This window comes from Symphalangus syndactylus, chromosome X, assembly GCF_028878055.3.
Source record: "Symphalangus syndactylus isolate Jambi chromosome X, NHGRI_mSymSyn1-v2.1_pri, whole genome shotgun sequence".
Classification (NCBI taxonomy): Eukaryota; Metazoa; Chordata; class Mammalia; order Primates; family Hylobatidae; genus Symphalangus; species Symphalangus syndactylus.
Genome location: NC_072447.2, coordinates 66691838 through 66712753, shown reverse-complemented (window position 1 = coordinate 66712753; position 20916 = coordinate 66691838). Strand labels below are relative to the sequence as shown.

General features: G+C 39.1%; 1 protein-coding gene across 18 annotated transcripts in view; it reads left to right on the top strand.

The window, feature by feature from the left end:
- The window catches only part of HUWE1 (HECT, UBA and WWE domain containing E3 ubiquitin protein ligase 1), a 154756-nt gene that overhangs the window by 51690 nt on the left and 82150 nt on the right, over positions 1-20916 (top strand). For 15 of the 18 annotated variants that reach the window (XR_008654901.2, XR_008654900.2, XM_063634805.1 and 12 more), the window contains 16 exons: positions 1374-1436; positions 3109-3186; positions 4061-4108; positions 4193-4261; positions 4648-4747; positions 6040-6161; positions 6916-7066; positions 7198-7325; positions 7931-8071; positions 8297-8402; positions 9769-10005; positions 10531-10632; positions 11119-11199; positions 18231-18337; positions 18530-18707; positions 19834-19925. Coding sequence is in view for 16 of the 18 variants with exons in the window: in XM_063634805.1 (XP_063490875.1) it covers positions 1374-1436; positions 3109-3186; positions 4061-4108; positions 4193-4261; positions 4648-4747; positions 6040-6161; positions 6916-7066; positions 7198-7325; positions 7931-8071; positions 8297-8402; positions 9769-10005; positions 10531-10632; positions 11119-11199; positions 18231-18337; positions 18530-18707; positions 19834-19925 (1803 nt within the window). In the remaining 2 variants the exon portion in view is untranslated. The remainder of the gene's footprint in view (positions 1-1373; positions 1437-3108; positions 3187-4060; positions 4109-4192; positions 4262-4647; positions 4748-6039; positions 6162-6915; positions 7067-7197; positions 7326-7930; positions 8072-8296; positions 8403-9768; positions 10006-10530; positions 10633-11118; positions 11200-18230; positions 18338-18529; positions 18708-19833; positions 19926-20916) is intronic. The other 3 variants (XM_063634803.1, XM_063634804.1, XM_063634812.1) reach the window with 2 other exon arrangements.

Below are 20916 nucleotides of genomic sequence, written 5' to 3'. Positions count from 1 at the left end.
AATAAAATGAAGACATAGAATATAAGTAGCATTTTGTGCTTCAATCATGCCAGACTTAAAAACATGGTAATGCTTGGCTGGGCAAGGTGGCTCACAGCTGTAATCCCAGCACTTTGGGAGGCCAAGGCAGAAGGATCACTTGAGGCCAGGAGTTTTGAGACCAGCCTGGACAACATGGCAAGGCTCCTACAAACATTTCTAAAATGTAGCCTGGTGTGGTGGCAGCATATGCCTATAGTCCTAGCTATGTGGCAGGCTGAGGCAGGAGGATCCTTTGAGCCCAGGAATTTGAGGCTGTGGTGAGTTGTGATTGTGCCACTGCACTCCACTCCAGCCTAGGCAACAGAGGGAGACCTTGTCTATCTCTCACACTCTCTTGATATATAGCTACGTATATATAATTTTTATTTTTATAAATTTTATATAAAATTTATATAATTTATATATTTATAATTATTAAAAAATACAAAATATATCTATATGAAATATGTTTTATATTTGTAATATAAAAATATCTCTTCAGTTTGACATAAATTAATAAATTTGTTTCAAATAATATCTCATTTCTTTCACTTTGTCAATTGTTTGCCTGAACTATATGCCTTGCCCCATGAGGCAGGGAGATATATATATTTTACATATATAAATACATATTTTATGTAATATATGTAAAATAATTATATATAATTTAAAAATAAAAATACGTTAATGCTCTTAAAGTGATATTTTAAAGGCTGTTAAGATGCAGGCTAGTTAGTAAGTGAGACTATATGGCTGGAGTTTTATATTTAGAAGCCAGTTGAGCCATTCCCCCCATTATCTCGGGAGCTTGTTGATGAGGTTTTAGATTTGAGTGGCAAAGTACAGTAGTAATAAATAAGGCAGAATCTGCTTTGTAACTCAGCTCATGTCAAAAAGAGAGGAACTGGAAAGCGTGATTTCCTCCCTAGTGCAGAAGGTGAGTAGGCAGAGCTTCAGGCAAGGCCTGATAGGACAGGACCCACCTGTCAGCACAGGTGACTACAGGGGTGTGGAATACAATGGCTGGCAGTTGCTGCTTGAGTTCTTCCTAGGAGCATCCTCACTGAATAGTGAAATTGATCTCATTGAAGAAATCACCTTTAGGCAGACCATCTTGCCTTGATGCTTAAGTTCTTACTTCTGTTCGTTTTTTCCTCTTGTTTGACTTTCACATTGGATGTCTTCTCAACATTATGTTCCAAGCAGCCACACACTCTTAAATATATATATATGTATGTATGTATACATAGAGAGAAAGAGAGATAAGGTCTCACTCTGTTGCCTAGGCTGGAGTGCAGTGGCGCAAAGTCACCATAAGCACTGTCTTAACACTATCTTTTTCCTTTTTCAAGAGCTGGGGTGGAAAGGAGAATGGCTTTGGACTTGCAGAATGTTGCAGAGACTTGCATATGATGGTAAGTAACTCTTTGGGATATGGGTGTCTTTTGACAGAGCTGTGGCCTATGAACCTTACTTTACAATGAGTTGTGGTATATGAAGTGAGCCCTTCACATCGAGACCTTTGAGGAACCTAAGATCAGTTCAGACATAGCTGAACTACGTCTATTGGAAGCAGTCTAGCAGTGCTTGGGCTCTTGATGTGCTGGCAGTAGATAAAAAATCTGAGAAATAGAGTGTGTTCATACCCAGGTGTTGAGTAGGTAGCCGTATTTGTTGAATTGATTTTAATGTGATTTTTTTTAAATCCCAGAAAGTATGTTTGCTTGCATTCTCACACTGGAACTATTGTATCAGAACTCTGGACAGTGTGGTGTGATTTAGGAATGGCTGGGGCTTGGAGAGCAGTTCTACCATTAGGTTTATTGAGAACTTATAATGTTTTATGTGCTTTCCTTGTTTATCTCTCTGCCTTTCACCCATGTTTAAGTTATGAGCTCAGGCCATCCTCCTTTCTGCTTTGATATGTTGCTGTGGAGCTACAAAACACAATTTGGTTTTCAATAATTATTTTGCATCTGGAAGCAACTGTATTTTCCACGTGGGATTTGTCTTGTCAGTTTGTCATGTTTAGCACAAATGGCTGCAGTGAAATTTAGTGTATTTATCTTAGCAAGCCTTTTTTTCCTAAAGAGAGTAGCTCTTTTCTGGTCTCAGAAAACCACAGATTAGATCAAGTTACTTTCCCACGTTAGCTGGCATACTTTTCTTTAGTGATTATTTTATGAAGAGATATGGGTAATATAGTAGGTAAGTGTTGTCTGTTTAGTAATCAAAACTACATAATCTTGAAGTATATTCAGAGTTTGGAATTCTAATTATGACAACATAAAGGTTGACGTGTACTTTAAAAGGAAGTAATACATTTACATGTTAAAAAATTCAGAGTATAAAGAGGTATGCAGTGGTAACTTCTTAATTTTCCAGAGGCAACCACTGCTAATGCTATCTTTTCAGTGAGACATTTTAGTGGGCATTCTGCTGTCATCTTAATTTTGTTCATCATGTTGCTGCTTTTCTAGAGTTAAAGAGAATGTTTTGTCAGGGTCTGGTTTATATTGTCTTGGTATCTACCTGTGCAGAAAAACATACCATGAGAAGTGGCGTAGAATAGTATAGAAGGAAAGTGTTTGAAGAAATATGAAGATATGCCTATGAGGCATACTTTGAATAAAATATTTCAGAAGGCTGATGATAGGTACAAGGTTTTCGTAAGAATGTTCTTTTCCATTCTTTAGCTGGTTTCTGGGCCCTGGTATTTGTTCTCCATCCTTTCTTGGATTCTTATTCATTACTGCTTGGCAGTCTTGCCCCTCTTTTCTCCCTTGGGAATAGCCACAGTCAAAATTGATCTCTTGAAAGAAAGGGAAATGAAATTTATAAGTATGAAATGCAGAAGGTTTGGGAGCTCTGGGCTCTATCCTTTTGGTTCTGTTTGAAAAGTCTCATCCTATCTGAGCTCTGCTCTAAGACAAACAGTTAAAGGCACTGTAGGTACTGAATGTACTGCTTATTTTTCTGCCACAATAAGTTGAACAAGTGGCTAGGATATTGAGGGAAGATGTGGGGGATAATGTTTATAATCAGTTGAAACTCAGTGTCTGATTCTTTGATGTGCTTTATACACAGAAATATCCACCCAGTGCAACTACACTACACTTTGAATTCTATGCAGATCCTGGGGCCGAGGTCAAAATTGAGAAAAGGGTGAGTCTGATTCAGATTTGTTCTGACAAAGTCTACAATTTACTGTAACTGGGATTGCCTCTTCTAGAACTCCTCAGTTAAATGAATAAATGGTTTTGAGCTACACTGCTACCCTCGCAAACTATGAATATACCGAGCAGCTCCTCAGGAGTGTTAATTGCATCCCCAACTCTGATAGGGTTGGGTTTTATGTTGGGAGCTGCCAAAAGATGGAAGTCCCATCCATTATGAGGCACTGCTATGACCTATGTACTTTTCCCACAGTCTCTGAGAATTCCAACATGTAGTATAGTAATCTGAATGGTGATGGCTCAGGTTTCTCTACTTAGGAAGCCTGCAAAAGTCTTTATATATTGTGGATAGTGTCCTGCTTAAATTATCTGGTCATTATGTATTGTTTGAGGAGGTACTAAAGAGTTTGGTTTAGAAGTAGCTTAGTGAAAATACAATTTCTCTTCTACCTATACTATTAAATAAATAAATAATCTTTCTAGATTAATTGCCTTGAAAGCAACTCTAATACATATTCAGAGAGAAACCATTTTCATGAATTTGGTCTTTGCTATGAATACTGAAGCTATAGAGATTAAGTCAGTGGAGGGTTAAAAAAGGACAAAGAAGAATATGAAATGTGCCTGGCCATGTGCATTATAGTTTGATACTACTGGTTTTAAAGGAGCTTTCCTAAGAATATTCTACATATAAGATGGATGTTTTGGAGGACTCTCAATTTACCTTGATTTTAAGAGCATTCACTTAGGCTTCAACCTATCAGGTGACATCCTGGTTTTCAGACAGCCCTTGGAGCTCTATGGCAGGGGAAGCTAGAGTGTTCAGTGACTCCTTACAGCTCTCTTGTCTTTTTTAATTTTAGACAACTAGTAACACACTACATTATATTCACATAGAGCAACTTGACAAGGTAAGAGGAATCTTTGACTCTTGGCTGGTTTCTTAATGTTTGGTTCACTTTTTGTTCCTAACTATATCTTTTTTTTTAATGTAGATTTCAGAAAGCCCTTCTGAAATCATGGAATCTCTTACCAAAATGTACAGCATTCCTAAGGATAAGCAGGTATGATGTGGCTTTAAAACATCCACAGGATGTGGTTGTTTTCTAGATAGATTAATGATATGTACTGGGGTGGGAGATTGCATAGCAGAAAAAATGTCAGCTTTGGAGTCAGACCATGGGCAAATTGTTAGCTTCTCTGAGCCTTATGAGGTTAACACTTGTCTTTTATGAGGTTAACACTTAATAACTTCTTAGGTCCTTATGAGAGTTTGAGGAAAACATAAACTACCTCACTGTGAGCAGGTAATAAGTGGTGGTAGCTTTCTGAACACTTTGGATACCAAAGGAGAAAACGTTTAGTTGTGTTGTTTTTTGAGTTAGCCGTCATAAAGAATATTCACCTTTTTCATTGATGTTTTTAAAATGTAGGTCTTCTCTCTCTACAGATGCTGTTATTTACACACATACGACTGGCCCATGGTTTTTCTAATCACAGGAAGCGATTGCAGGCAGTTCAGGCCAGACTGCATGCAATATCTATATTAGGTAAGAGAAGAATACTTTAATTACCAGGCCATATTAGACAGTTTGGGCCTGATTTCCTTTGAACTTCATTCATCTTTGTTGCTATGAGTCCTATTACAGTTACCTAGGTAGCAACTTAAATACTTCCACCCCTCCCAGTGTTCACTGTATTTATTCATTATCCTTGAGCTCCTTAATGTTGGACCAGAAAGAGGGTATGATGATGTTCATTGACATGTCACCTGGGTTTATTCTTGGTATTCGTCTCTCTTTTTTTTTTTAATAGGTATGCTCGTAGCTGTCGTTCACTGTCCCCCTACTCTTTCTCTTGGCATTGTGTCTTCCTCCTCTCTCATCTTTTCAGGGGTATCTTTTGAATTAAGTCACAAAATATTGAGTAGTCAATTTAACTTGTTTTATTTACTGTGGCACAGTAGAATGGAAAACACGTGGTTTTGGAATCAGTCCTGTACTCTGGCCCTGATTCTGTAGATTATTAGCCACATTTATCCTCTCAGCCTCAGCTTATTCGTTTAATATTGAGATACTCACTGTGGAGGCTGGTCTAAAGATTAAATGAAAACCTAGAAAGCAATCTAGCACAGAACAAGCACATAGAAGATATAAAACGGTAACCATTGCTATTATTATTGATGTTCATTATGTTATGACTTGCCTTCTCTTTTAAACTATTAGTTCCTTGGCGTGAAATTCTTGCTCTTTTATGTGTACTCATACCTAGCATGATTTCTGGCATGTTAGTGGGTGCTCAGGAAATCTTTGTTGAAAACTAAATGAGTATGCCTAAATCCCATTAGTTTATGCTTCAGGGTACTGTGTCCGGTATTACCTCATTGTGGAATTCATTGAATGTGAATTACACGCATTCTCAAGTTTTACTACAGTGTCACACAAATTTCTGACTTACTCTGCAGTGGTCCATAAATTCTGTTCTTTACAAGTGTTTACACTAAAAGCAGAAGCATAGGAAGAGGCTAAAATGGAAATCTTATATCCAAGGCATAGTGGAGTTATATCAAGTAGTAATGTTATGAAAAATTAACTCAGAACTTTTCCTATTTCCATCCCCCAAAATTCTTTCTCAAGACTGATAATACCTTTAGAAGTGGAATCTGTCCATTCAGTGTCTATTTAGAGATTATCACTTGTATTTGATCTAATCCTTCAGAATTTAATTTGGTGATGATTCTGCCCTCCATTCCTGGTTGGGAATGGAATTCTTCCCCAGAACCTATAGATGCCAAAAAGTTTGTCATTGGGCAGTGGCTTGACCACTGCCTTCTTGCCTAAAGTGTTTGTTTCTCCTTTTGCAGTGTATTCCAATGCCTTGCAGGAATCAGCAAACAGTATCTTGTATAATGGCTTGATAGAGGAGTTGGTAGATGTCCTTCAGATAACGGATAAGCAGCTTATGGTAAGTATTTACAGGTTGAGTAAACCTTAGCTGTAACACTTGGGACGAGAAGTATTTTGGATTTGAGACTTTTGGGGGGGGATATTTGCATATACATAATGAGATATCTTGGGCATGGGACCCAAATTTAAACACGAAATTCATTGATGTTTCGTATACACATTATATACGTAGTCTTTTTTTTTTTTTTTTTTTAATTTTTTTTTTTTATTATACTTTAGGGTTTTAGGGTACATGTGCACAATGTGCAGGTTTGTTACATATGTATCCATGTGCCATGTTGATTTCCTGCACCCATTAACTCGTCATTTTATATACGTAGTCTTAAGGCAGTTGTATAAAATATTTCAAATAATTTTGTGCATTTTAACTGTGACCTGTCACATGAGATCAGGTGTGGAATTTTCCACTTCTGGCATGCAGGTATTTCCCAAAGTTTTGGATTTGGGAATATTTCAGATTTTTGAATCAGGGATCCTGCATTAATGTTCTCTGTATATCAGGCTTATACTTGTTTGCCTTTTGGTTTCTCCCAGAGGGTTAGAAAGAACTCTCAGTACTTCCCTCTTTGGGTATTAAACTGCAAAACTAACAAATACTAGATTTTCATTGTTGCTCTCAACAGACCTCCATCCCCTCAAGCAGTTAACGGTAGAATGACTTATATTTTAAAGTTTGGATATTAGCGATTGGAACTTGGTTCAGTCATCTTATTATATTTGACACATTATGTGTTTACCTTCTAATTTAATAGGAGATTAAAGCAGCTTCTTTACGAACATTAACATCAATTGTCCACTTGGAGAGAACTCCCAAACTCAGCAGTATTATTGACTGTACTGGAACTGCCTCCTACCATGGATTTTTGCCAGTGCTTGTAAGGAACTGTATCCAGGCCATGATTGGTAAGTTTTGATGGTGATTATCTTAGGCAAGAAGAAACATTTGCCCTGTGCCTTTGTCTTTTTAACATCCTGCCTGCTTAACAGCAATTTTGAGCTTGTTTTTGTTCTCCCTCTCCCCACCTCCCATGTAGATCCTTCCATGGATCCATACCCTCACCAGTTTGCCACTGCTCTCTTCTCTTTTTTATACCATCTGGCCAGCTACGATGCTGGTGGCGAAGCCTTGGTCTCCTGTGGAATGATGGAAGCCTTATTGAAGGTGCTGTACTTTTTTTTTTTTTAACTACATGGGGAAATCAACTAAGAGTGTAGAGATGCAAGTTTGGGGTGTTTCACAGTGAGGGCAAATAATATAAGAAAGCTTATCCAGAAAAAGTTATACTTAAGTAGAAGGCCAGTTTGGCTTTCTAGTTATCTCATTAATAACGTTTAAGAGCAGCTACTTCCATTACTGAGACTTTATCATAGTGTAGAATCGTCAGGAGGTCATGGGTTCTGGTTAAAACATTGCCACATGTTATCATGCCTTTACACAACCATAGGGAAAATATATGTCAGGATACTTTGTAAATTGTGTTTGTAGTAGTAATAGCCTTTACTATGTGCAGGGCAATGAGCACCAGCTTTTTTCTCCCTAAATATCTTACTTAATCATGCAAAGTAATTGATGTCCCCATTACCTCAGAGGTTGAGTCGCAGAAGTCATAGAACTGTCATTTGGCAGGCACCAAAAATAAAACATGTTTTCCCCCTGTACTGTGCTGCCTTACCGAGGCCCCAGACTACATGTATACAAAAGAATGCAATTTTTACAACTTTGTGTCTTTATAGTTCATTGTTTTTGCCTCCTTTTCTCCCTGATAGGTCATAAAGTTTCTTGGCGATGAACAGGACCAGATAACATTTGTCACCAGAGCCGTCAGAGTGGTTGACCTTATCACCAACCTGGATATGGCAGCTTTTCAATCCCATAGTGGACTTTCTATCTTCATTTACAGACTTGAGGTATTATTATACAAGGAATACTTTGCATAGAATTTAATACTCAGAGCTGAACCTAAGGATTGTCCTGATAACCCTAAAGTGCTGTCTTACAATCTCTTCTGTTTCTAGAAATCAACTGTGTATCTGCTTGCAGTATTTTTCCATTATAATAGTTTTTAATCCCTGAAATATATATATATATACACACATACTTGATTTTCTTTATCACCTTTCTCTTGATTGTAGCATGAAGTAGATTTGTGCCGAAAAGAATGTCCATTTGTGATCAAGCCGAAGATCCAGAGACCCAATACTACACAAGAAGGAGAGGAAATGGAAACTGATATGGATGGTAATTAACAGTTATTAAGTCAGTATTTTTGTGCTTGAGATTTTTTGTCATCCCACCCCAGTTTTCATTCTTCCTCATAAATTCCAAAGTACACAATTAACTTGAGTATATACTTTCAGCAACAAAAATTTTCTTTCTGTGTAAGTGATTTGCAAATTTGTTTTTCACAAGGATAATAAGAAAAGAAAGGTACGGGTTCTTTGGAGTAGAGATGGCAGGTAAAGCAGATGCTATAGCTGTGGTGTTAATCTGTTTTATTTCATCACATAATTTTCTTATGTATTTCTTATTGTCTTATTTCTACTAAAATTCAAGCTCCGTGGGATCAGGATATTGTCTTTTTCACTGCTTCAGTGCCTGATAACATCCTAGGTGTTAGAAATATGCTTGGTAGAGAGAGAGAGAGACTCTAAAATGGGACCTTTTAAAACTTTACCTATTTTGAGAAGAGAAAGGAGAGGTAAAAAGGTTTTTGGGTAGGCAACAACATCCCTTAGGCTGGCACATCACTTGAGCCCAGGGGTTTGAGGCCAGCCTGGGCAACATGGCAAAAATCTTGTCTTTACGAAAAATACGAAACTTAGCCGGGTGGGGTGGCATGCACCTGTGGTCTCAGCTACTTGGGAGGCTGAGGTGAGAGGATCATCTGAGCCTGGGAGTTTGAGGCTGCAGTGATTTCAAAATGTAAATAGTATTTTATCACTAATGGAGCCTTAATACATTTTATAAACTGTAGTAAATGATTGTGTATCTTATACTCAGTTATTCAAGTGTATAAAGTAAAAACAAATGCTCGCTTACCTACCATAGCTACTAGTTTCGGTGTGGTTCTTTCCAGGCTTTTTTATGCATATTCAAATACATGTTGATGTTAAATATGTATGTAGTATTTTAGAATGGGAAGATGAGATCATAAACATACTATTCATCTTGCATTGCTCATTCAGTGTTTCATAGACATTCTTCCAGATCGGAATATTGAGTATTAATCTTTTCATGCTTTTTATATTTATTAATTACTCTTTTGAAAAGCTCTACCTATTTGTATACTACCAACAGTAGTATATGAAATTGCACATTTTACTTACCACTCTCCCCCTCTTCCCCAATTTGGTAGGTGAGAAATATTGAAGGACTTCTGTAGGATTGTTAATTTACACACACACACACACACACACACACACGTGTATGTATGTATGTATTAATACATGCAACTAGTGATATATTTTCATTTTGGGGTTCAGTATTCCTGATCTTCATTTTTATATTCATTTCACATTAATGGAAGAAATTTTCTCAAACAAAATTTTTTTTTTTGTGGTACCTTTTATTCTAGTAAGTTTCTTTATCATAATTTGTACTTTAGTTGCAGATGTGGCTATGGAAAGCAGTCCAGGCTCATCCATCTCTATGGAGCACAGGCTGGATGTTGAATTAAGGGCATCAGGTTCCAGCAGCAGCACTAACATCTCTTCTGGCCCCAGCCCCGGTCCCAGTCCCGGCCCCGGCCCCGGCCCCGGCCCCGGCCCTGGCCCCGGCCCCGGCCCCGGCCCCGGTCCTGGTCCCGGCCCTGGCCCCGGCCCTGGCCCTGGCCCCCGTCCTGGTGCGTACACACATAGATGTGCAGTCTTTCACAGCGGTAGAGTTATTAAACTATTGAAGAAGGCGGCTTTAGGCAGAACTTAAATGGTACATTTGGAGGTTAGCATCCCATGACTATTCATGCTCCTTCACCATTCTGGTGTTCCATTTTCTTATATTAACATGTCTTTCATAGCATTTTATACTTTTCCAACAATTCGCACATTGATTATCAAAACAGCCATGTTGGAGGGCAGATAATATCCAAAATGGGAACTGAGTGAGGTAAAAAATGTTGAACCTTTTTACTTTGTAATTTTTGTTTTTTACTTTAGACGTTTAGTATTGGTAAAATTAAAAGTATTAGTAATTTTTCCAATTTCAAAGCTTAATTAAGTATTCTTCCTAACATTCAGAGACCTCACTTCGAATGTCTTCTAATTTTATTATAGTTTATTTGGATCTCTTAAAATTTTGTTTTATGTGCTTGATCATTGTGGTTTAATGGTGAACTCAGCATAATTCTTTTGTCTTTCTTCATTGCCAGGAGTCCAGTGTATTCCACAACGAGCAGCACTTCTGAAATCCATGTTGAATTTCCTCAAGAAGGCCATCCAAGACCCTGCTTTCTCAGATGGCATACGACATGGTATTTGATTCCAGATAACTTTTTTTGGAGGATATTTTAGTCTCTCAAAGATTGGTTCTTTTCATACTATTCTGGCACCTGCTGTTTTACAAGGCAGTCTTTGGTAAAGGCCATGCCATTTTCAATAGCTTTTAGTTGTTTTGTGTCACTTTTCCTAGACGTAAGGGTTGCTTAGTTGTTTTCATAATGATTTACCCTTTTTTTCCCCTTTTCCAGCTTTTGACTCTGTGCTTAATTCCATCTTATTACCCCTCTCTGACTCTAAGTGTTTGTGTTCTTTTTTTTTTAACCCATGTTAGAAAGCCTATTGCATGAACAAAGAACAAATAATAAAATAAGAGGAGACAACTAGGGGGCATTAGATTAGAATTAACACAGGCTTTGAGGACCACAGTGTGATAATACATAACATATCACTCAATTATCCCCACTCCTCATACCTTTCCTGACTAATCATATTCTCCATAATGTTCACTTTTCTTTTAGTGATGGATGGTTCTCTGCCTACCTCCCTGAAACACATCATCAGCAATGCAGAATACTATGGCCCATCACTCTTCCTCCTAGGTAAGTGGAGTTGATAGTTGGTTACAACAATTTGGGATAACCTGGCAGAGCTCTCTGTGTATTTACTTATTTACTTATTTATTTTTGAGACAGAGTCTCACTCTGTTGCCCAGGCTGGAGTGTAGTGGCGCAATCTCGGCTCACTACAACCTCTGCCTCCCGGGTTCACGCGAGTCTCCTGCCTCAGCCTCCCGAATAGCTGGGATTAGAGGTGCCTGCCACCATGCCTGGCTAGTTTTTGTATTTTTAGTAGACAAATGTGAATAGTAAAATCCTGCAAGAATATAAAACACAGAGAGGCCAGGCATGGAAGCTCCTGCCTGTAATCCCAGCACTTTGGGAGGCCGAGGCGGGTAGATCACCTGAGGTAATGAGTTTGAGACCAGCCTGGCCAACATGGCAAAACCCCGTCTCTACTGTCTACCTGGACAGTAGACAAATGTCAATAGTAAAATCCTGCAAGGATATAAAACACAGAGAGGCCGGATAGATATCTGTCTTGTTGGTGATGAAATAAAGAAAGGTCAGAATTCAGTTTTAAGTAAATATCTATTTTCTGGGTGCTAAATATACCTTCTATAAGTAGTACATTTGTAATAAGTAACATTGTCATACATTTGGCTTATCTGTGCTAGAATTCTTAAAACACTAAAGGAATTTAGTAGGAGACGTGGAAATAGGGAAAGTCTCCTTGTAGTAGCAAGCATTGTGTTTTACAGTTTGGGGTGTTGGGGAGACTAGTTTTGGCTACTACAACTTAGATACTTCCTTGCCCCCTTGCTGAAGAAATTTAGGATTTTTGTATATTAACATTGTATCCTTTAATCTTTCACAGTTCACTTATTAGTACATATTTGTTTTGTTTTCTTAGAATATTCTACATAATCTTGTCATCTGCAAATGCATTTTTACTTTGTTTATGGTCTTTGTGCCTTTTTTTGTCTTAGTACATTAGCAAAGATTTCTGATAACAGTGCTGGATAGAAATAAGAATGGGCCTCTTTGCCTTGTTCCTGAATTTAGAGGGAAAAGCATTTAATATTTTACCAGTAAGAATGAGGTTAGCAGAGGTTTTGTGTTGAAGGTTTTGTCAATTTTGTCAGGTTGAGGAAGTTTTCTTGTGGTGTAGCAACTCTACCACACTATGGAAAAGCTCTCTGCTAAGGTTATGTTCAGATGGCAAAATTCAGACAATAGTTCTTTGTTTTTTTTTTTGTTTTTTTTTTTGTTTTTAAGATTTGTTTTACGATGGGGACGTCTCAAGGCCAGGGGCAGGGAGAATGTCTCTCTTCTGGGAGAAAGTCCAGAACAGAAAGAAAGAGAAAAGGATACACAGGCATTTTTCAATAAATGGGAAGCTTGGAAGAAGCAGCAATTGCCATTGTCAGGGATATTGTTTAAAAGAGGGAGGCAGCAAGAGGATATAGTGCTTAGGTGCTGGGGTAGTGGTGAGGAGCAGGTGAGCCCTATGAAGATGATGCCAGAAGTGAGGGACACAGGCAGGAAATGAGACTTAAAGCACTAAATCAAAGGTCAGTGAAGGTCCAGCTTCCTTCCCTATGGTTTTCTTAATTCATCCCTGACATTTAAATTAGCATAGCAACGTCCCAGTTTTCCTATAAAATACACCTGTACTTGAGAGCGAACAAATTTGCAAAGCGAAACCTAAATAATTAGACTAGCCATTGTTATTTTAGCTCCCTAAATGATAGTACAGAGCCTTTCACTCCAGGTGGAAGGAGATGGCCCAGGAAAGACATCAGGGAGTTCTGAGAACCTCTTGGAGTATTTTAATAATACAATTGGCTGTTTGGGTTTGTTTTATTTTTGTTGAACTATTCTGGATACCTTTTCTTTATTAATGATCATGCAACAGGAAGTCCCTTTAAGGCACAAGCACTATCTTGAAATGCCAATAGGTAGTTTCATGCCAGTCTGTTATCAACTATCATAGTAACTAAACTGCTTTGTCCCTCATTGAGGGCTTCTAAGGCCTGAACTGTTTGGTTAATGTGGTCTGCCAAGAGTTACAACATGTCTGGGTAACCTCTGTGAGTTGAGTCTGTGTTACAGAATTGGAAATACCTAAACTTGTGCCCGTTACACCAAAGATTCTGATGAGGCCCAGAATGGGTAAAAAGTGCTCCTTTTTGTGGCAAGACTTGATAAAACAGCTAGACGTTCTAGTAGAATTTGAGGTGCCCTGGGCACTAAATGTCCATAGTACATAGGTCAGCTTGTATGGGTAGAAGGGAACAGGATCGCTGAATAGAATGTATGACCCTGCTGAGCAGGAGTTGTAACACAGAAGAATCAGTAGCCCAGGAGGTTGGAAGGTGGAGTTTCTAGGGGCCAAACTTATATCAGGGTGGACATTCTCAACAGGGGGGCATTATTGTATGTACTATCAGTTGGTGGCAGAGGCTGGGAAAGACATGAAATCCTTAAGGGGGAAGTTTAATATGGAAGCACCCAGTGAGGTCACGATGTCTTGCTTATAATTTCACACTCAAACCCACTAAATATTCTGACTCCTTCTCCCTCACGTGTCCGACCTCTGGCTCTTCTATGCCACTTTTAGCCACCTGTATTTCATTTGTAGTATCCCATTTAACTTCCCCAACTCCCCTCTCTTCTTTCTCACCTCCTGCCTTACCCCTCATGTTATCTGTTCGGGTCTGTTTGTAGCCTATGCTAACGTCATCATGCTTATGATTGACCACTTAACCAGAGAGTGTAGCAAGTAGTCAATATGAGTATTGAAATCCTCCAAGGGAGCAAGATACAGTTGTATAAGTAGTTGCCTGGGCTAGGGTGTCTTGTTAATATTGCTGGAGGTTTAGTATGTAGGTGGCATTCTCTGTTACTAATACATAGATACAATCTATCAGGTTGAGTGAGGGGAAGCGGGAAATATAGGTAGTGACCGGAATAGTGAAATTAGAGTGTAAATAGTGAAAGTGGAGTGTGGGCTGGCTGTCAAAGAGTTGATGGGGCAGTGGAGTTACGATGAGTCATGTGGGGGCAGTTACAAGGGTGGTTACCATCTTGAGGGTGTTAAAGCATCAAGGCTGGAACTGTCAGTTGTACTGAAATCATCATCTAGGATGCTTTGGTATGCTGGATGGATAGAAGCCCTAGGCTTGCACTTGAGAAATTATTATAAAAGTAACTCAGTATCCCTTTGCCTACAAGAGTTTTAGAATAATTTCAGGTAGGGAAGCTATGCACTGATTACCCGCAAACAAGTGGGATCACAGCATGGGCAAAAAGGAACCCAAGAAGTTTGGCATTGAGCTGGAGTAGTAGTATCCCAGACCCAGACCATGAGCCAAATGAGGTATAGATAGGCGAACTAGAGCCAGAATATTCCACAAAGATAATTGTCAGGCCTGTGGTGCATGCCGAGCTTTGGCATGCTGAAGTGCCAGTTTATTATGGAAATCACAGGCATTGCCATCCCATATCCTGCAATAGTCTCCCATTCAGTACCTCTGTAATAAAGTGGATCCAGAACTAGCTTCCTGTCTAAGAATGTTGGTACAAGGAACTAACTTAAGATTTTTCTTTCCTCTTTGGAAGAACCATACAGTTGTGTATGTCGACCCAGGCAGGGAGACCAAGACCTTCATTTCCTATGAAGAGGGAGCTCCAGTTAGCAATCCTTTAAAACCATCGTATTAGGGATGGACTTTGGCAGAGACCTTCTGCATAGTCTTAGAGGGTGAGGGCCCTCAATGTTCTGTGGGTCCCATCCTGTTACCTACTTTCAACCTAGGCTCCTGTCCACCATGGATCGCACCAATATCAAGTGAGGAGGTGTCGTTAAGTGAGGGGGATTCTGTTGGGGTATTATAGACTCATAGATGGAAAGTATCTCATTTTGAGGCTAGAAAGGGGACAAAGGAAGCACTAATTGTGTTTTTTCAGATGTCATACAACTAAGGCAATCGGCAAAAGAGAGACATTTAAGAGACCATTGTCCACTTTGTAAGAGAGCGTTGAACAAGCCATTATGCCTCTATTAGGCCTGCTTTCTGTGAACAGTAGAACAAATGGGCCAGGTACTGGCTCACACCTGTAATCCCAGCACTTTGGGATGCTGAGACAGGCAGATTGCTTGAGCCTTGAGCCCAGGAGTTTGAGACCAGCCTGGGCAACATGGTGAAATCCTGTCTCTACAACAAATAAAAATGTTTGCAGGGCATGCTGGTGCGCTACTCAGGAAGCTGAGGTGGGAGGATCACTTAAGTACTGGAGTTTGAGGCTGTGGTGAGCTATAATTGCACCCCTGCACTCTAGCCTGGGGAACAGAGTGAGACCTTGTCTCAAAAAAAAAAAACCAAATGGAAGCTCCAAGGTGATGCCTCGTTTTAAAAGGCCCATGCCCAGACTGAATGAGCGGTAACGTACGTACCCTGTTCAGAGTCGGTGTTACCAGAAGCCCAAAGGGAACTAACTGAGGCCTATAATAGTGGTGGTGTTGGCAGTAGTTTGGCAGGAAGGATAAGCCAAGAATAGGTCTGTATCACAATCAGTTGTGAGGGCATAGCGATTTGTGCCAGCAGATTGGAGCAGTGGCCCAATAAAATTGATTTGCCAGTGAGAAAAGGAGTATTTACCTCTGGTATGGTGAGCCCCCATTGGTGATGATGCCAATGGCAAGACAGGGCACAAAGAACATATTGGGAGGCTAGGGTTTGAGTAGGGCTAGTGGCATGGGGATGCAATGGCATTTGGGCCCAGGGACTGTGATGACCTTCTGCCTGCCTTTCTTCTCTGTAACCTTGACTTTCCAAACTATTGGATTCATTTTCAGTTCTATTGAAGTACATCTGTGGGTAATTTTTAAGGTGTCAGACTTCTCTCTCAGAAGTTGGTGGCTGTTTTCTTCATTGTATTCTAATGCTACATTATTGTAGATAACCGTGGTGTCACACTGGTTCTTGTTCTTATCTGTATATAGTTCCTGCTTCTGCCTTTTTTTTTTTTTTTCTATTTCTCTGATTCCTTTTAACTTTCTCCTAGAAACCCTAATTACCTTTTTCCCCTTTCTTAGTTGCTTGGTTCCACACACAGCTGATTGCTCTGTGCGTGTATATACCCTTTAATTCTAATTCTTGGTTATCAGTGTTTTTGTATAGGGGTCCCAGTGCACAGTGTCGTTGCGACCTCTTGATAAAATAACAGGTTTGATATCTTAGTAATTGCTTGTAGAACACTAATTTTAGTTTTTAAATACTCAATTTTAGTAACTATAGAATTCATACATTTCTACAAATGTAGGTCAGTTGAGGAGAGTGTCATACCAATAGGAACCCCAAAAAGGACTTAAATTTTTCAGAAGTTTATAGCCCATGAGGAATCCCAGAGGCCATTGGAAACTGTTGCTTCCTGGTAATTGCTATATATCTGCCATTCCCCTAGCATTTGGGATAAAGGAGAGAATGCTGTATTCACCATCTTGAATAGAAAATTCTCTGGTTTCTTTTAGATCTTAGGCATCAACTAAACAAGTTTGTTCTGTATACATGGTTTATGGGTGTTGTATGTATATTCCTCTTCGTCAGGTTTTTTAATTAAAGTTATTGTAGTTATTGTAGTCTTATGAGTTGGGAAGCCTTGTCTTAATTATTCCTAGAAGGTTTAATAAAACTATTGGCTTGGTGCCTCTCTATTACTTGGATTGTTTTTTTTCCCACTTTTAAAAATTCTAGAACGGGCGCGGTGGCTCACGCCTGTAATCCCAGTACTTTGGGAGACCGAGGCGGGCAGATCACCTGAGGTTAGGAGTTCGAGACCAGCCTGGCCAATCTGGTAAAAACCCCATCTCTACTAAAAATGGAAAAATCAGCCAGGCGTGTTGGGTGCCTGTAATCCCAACTCCTCGGGAGGCTGAGGCAGGAGAATCACTTGAACCCAGGAGGTGGAGGCTGCAGTGAGCCGAGATTGCGCTACTGTACTCCAGCCTGGGCGACAGAGTGAGACTCTGTCTTAAAAAAAAAAAAAAAAAAAAAAAAAAAAAAAAAAAAAATCTTGTTATTGGTCTAGTCTGCTTTGCTGTCACTTCCTGAGATTTGATTTTTGTGACATTTTCTTATTAAACTATACATTTCACTTGTTGGCATACACTTTGTAGAATAAATTTTTTTTTTCTGTAGTTAAATCTCCTTTCTCATTCCTAATGTATATTACTGCTCTTTTTTCTAATTTATATTATTGCTCTATTTTCTGTAGGTTTATAAGCTTTTCCAATGTCTTCACAAAGCTAGATATTGGCTTTGTTTATCCTTTTTGCTTTCAGTTTCACTGAATTCTTTTTCTGTTAATTCTTCATAGCTTGTTTGGTTACTTTTTAATAAATGCCTTAATGCTGTACAAAATACTCTTGTAGAGTTTTTCCCATGTTCCAGAAGCTTTGGTAGTTATTACTGCACATTTCTAAATATTACAATGTCAAAAACTGGTCAGATTAATACTCAAGGACTCTCGCATTGCTGGTGATAGTTTAAAATTGTTGAATAACCTTTGTATGAGGCAGTTTATCTATTTTCATCAGTTAAGCTTGCATTTGCTTTAACCCAGCAAGACTACATCATAGATTTTTTTTCCTGTTAAAAGCAGACAAAAACGGATATATGTTTAGGTTTATCATTTTCACAATTGAGGACTGGTTTCTATACATGTGGTGCAAGCATTTAGTGGAGTAGTAGGCAGCCATTCAAAATGAATGGGTCGTTGTGTTAGGAGAGGACATTATACGGTATGACAATTGTGGGGGAAAAGCAAAATATATAAAACAGTGTAACCTCATTTATGTAAAAATATGCCCATAAAAATCCTGTAAGTGTAGTCACTAGATTCTTTATAGTACTGAATCTCTGATGGAGCAGTATTAGGATCTTTAATTTCATAGTAAGCACAAGGGTTTAAATTGCTAGACATTGAGTATGTATTTTTTTTTTAAGCTTTTGATGTTTTCAATTTCTGTGAGGAATCTCTGTTTTCCATATTTTCTCATCTTTTTTTAGCTACTGAAGTGGTGACTGTGTTTGTATTTCAAGAACCATCACTGCTCTCCTCACTCCAGGACAATGGATTGACAGATGTCATGCTGCATGCACTGCTTATCAAAGATGTAAGTCTTTTCTGCTACTCTGTAAAGAATGTCTTAGGGCGTGAAAATCCTATCTCTTCTGTGTGTAGTGTTGAATCTAATTGGGACCTGGTTGTCAAAATTCCTTCTATCTCAGCTTGATACCCATGGCCGGATTTTCCTATCATCTACACTCTTTTAGATGCATTCAAGCTCACTTTGTTTTCTCTCTAGGTTCCTGCTACCCGTGAAGTCCTTGGCTCCCTCCCAAATGTATTCAGTGCACTCTGCTTGAATGCCCGAGGTCTTCAGTCTTTTGTTCAGTGTCAGCCTTTTGAACGCCTCTTCAAAGTTCTTCTGTCTCCAGATTACCTCCCAGCCATGCGGAGGAGGAGAAGTTCTGATCCCCTTGGTAAGTTGTTAAGATTTATTTTATAGTAGAAAATTGGTTTAGTTTGCAAGGAAACTCTTCCTTGATCTCTCTCATCGTTTTACTGGTTAGGTGTGCTAAGTTTAATGGGAATTATCATCATACGTTCTATTATACTTCGGAAGGAATACTTCAGCTTCTTTGCTTAAAATATTTCCATGCTTTTCAACAGTTCACCATTGTACTTTCATGGTACTGGTAGAAAATAGGTATTAAGAAGCAGAGGTAGATTTCCAGGTTCACCATCTAGTCTGTAGCAATGAGAAATATGGAGTACTGAGGTGTTCATCTGGTAATCTAGTGTTCTAATGTCCAACTCTCTAAGATAACGACACATGGATAGTTTTTTTTTTACTCTGTATACTTGAGACCAGATCATTGAGAGATTATTAGCAAAAAGGCAGGACTCCAGAAAGATTACAGTTTTCAAAAATGTACTTTGTACTTTTCAGCCACCACTGTAGCATTTAGACACTATCATTCTTAACTGGAGCAGCCAGAGGGTTAATGGTTTGTACATCTTTCTTCTCTCTCACTCTGTAATACTAGTTTAGATCTTGACAGCAAAGATTGCCAGAGTAGAGTGCAGCACACATAGTTACTTTAAGATAGTTTACTAAACTGATTCCTTCCTTTTCCCCAGTGATTGGGAGGGATAGGGGCTGGGTGTAAATTCATTAAAGAAGTTGTGGCATTAGAAAATCACAACCAAAAAAAAAAATAGGAAAAAAATATCACAACAGCCTGGCCTGGCACAGTGGCACACACCTAGCACTTTGGGAGATCACTTGAGCTCAGGAGTTTGAGACCAGCCTGGGCAACATGGCCAAACCCCATCTCTTAAAAAAAATAAAATAAAATAAAATTTCTCCAGGCATGGAGGCGCACACCTGTAGTCCCAGCTATTTGGAGGGCTGAGGTGGGAGGATCGCTTGAGTCCAGGAGATCGTGACACTGCACTCCAGTCTGGGTGACATAAAGTCTTTAAAGGAAAGAAAATCATAACCAGGCTATTTCTTCTTTCCACCTTATATGTTGGTAAAGAAAAGAGCCCAAGCTCTATTGTCTTCAGTCTTTCTAATTCTAACAGTTCATTTTTTGCCTTAAGGGGATACTGCATCCAACCTGGGGAGTGCTGTCGATGAGCTCATGAGACATCAGCCCACCCTTAAAACAGATGCAACGACTGCCATCATCAAGGTAGAAAATGATAAGGATGTGACCATGAACATGAGAGAGCAGAGAAGGGGAAGGTTTTAGAAGATTTGGCCTATTAGAGATCATTAGGATTCTTGGGCTATAGCTATAAGAGCATTATGTCTGCCTCATTGTTTCCATGTCCTTAGGTTGGTCCTTTATAAAAAGATGTTGTCATTTTAGTTCATCTTAGAAAGAAGTCCCTGTTAAAATTTTTTTAGCCTGGGTGTAGTGGCTCACGCCTGTAATCCTGGCACTTTGGGAGGCTGAGGCTGGTGGATTGCTTGATGCCAGGAGTTTGAGACCAGCCTGGACAACATGGTGAAGCCCCGTTTCTACAAAAAATACAAAAGTTAGCCGGGTGTGGTGGCGTGTGCCTGTAGTCCCAGCTACTCTGGAGGCTGAGGCAGGAGAATCACTTGAACCCGGGAGGCGGAGGTTATAGTGAGCCGAGATCATGCCACTGCAAGACCCTGTCTCCAAAAAAAAAAAAAAAAAAAAAAGGTTTTTAGATTGAGAATTGTTTTCCTTAAAAAATTTTTTCCATTTAATGTAAACCTCTATGTAATGATTTCTTTTATATATTATATGGACAAGCAGACATGGCTTAGATTAAGTTCGTAAAGCATATTGCCCTTTCTAGTCTCTGTTGATCCCTGTGGCTGCCCCCCACCCCGCCTTATTAGCTCTGCCAGTTTCGTTTTAGAATTCTTGTTGAAATTGGTATATAAGTTCCTGGTGCTTGGTGAATTGGGACAGGGAGTCAGGTTCGTCAGTCACTTATACAGCCGTGTGACCCTCAACAAATATTTAAGTTTGCAGCACTTCTATTCCCTTGTTTATAAAATGGAATTAATGACCATATTCTGGGAATTATGTATATAACTTGTATACAAAGTGTTTGGGCAAATATACAACACATAGAAAATGCTCTAAGTATGTTAGCTGTCTCCTCCTCCCCATTCCATGATTACTAATAAGTAATCTTATTTCC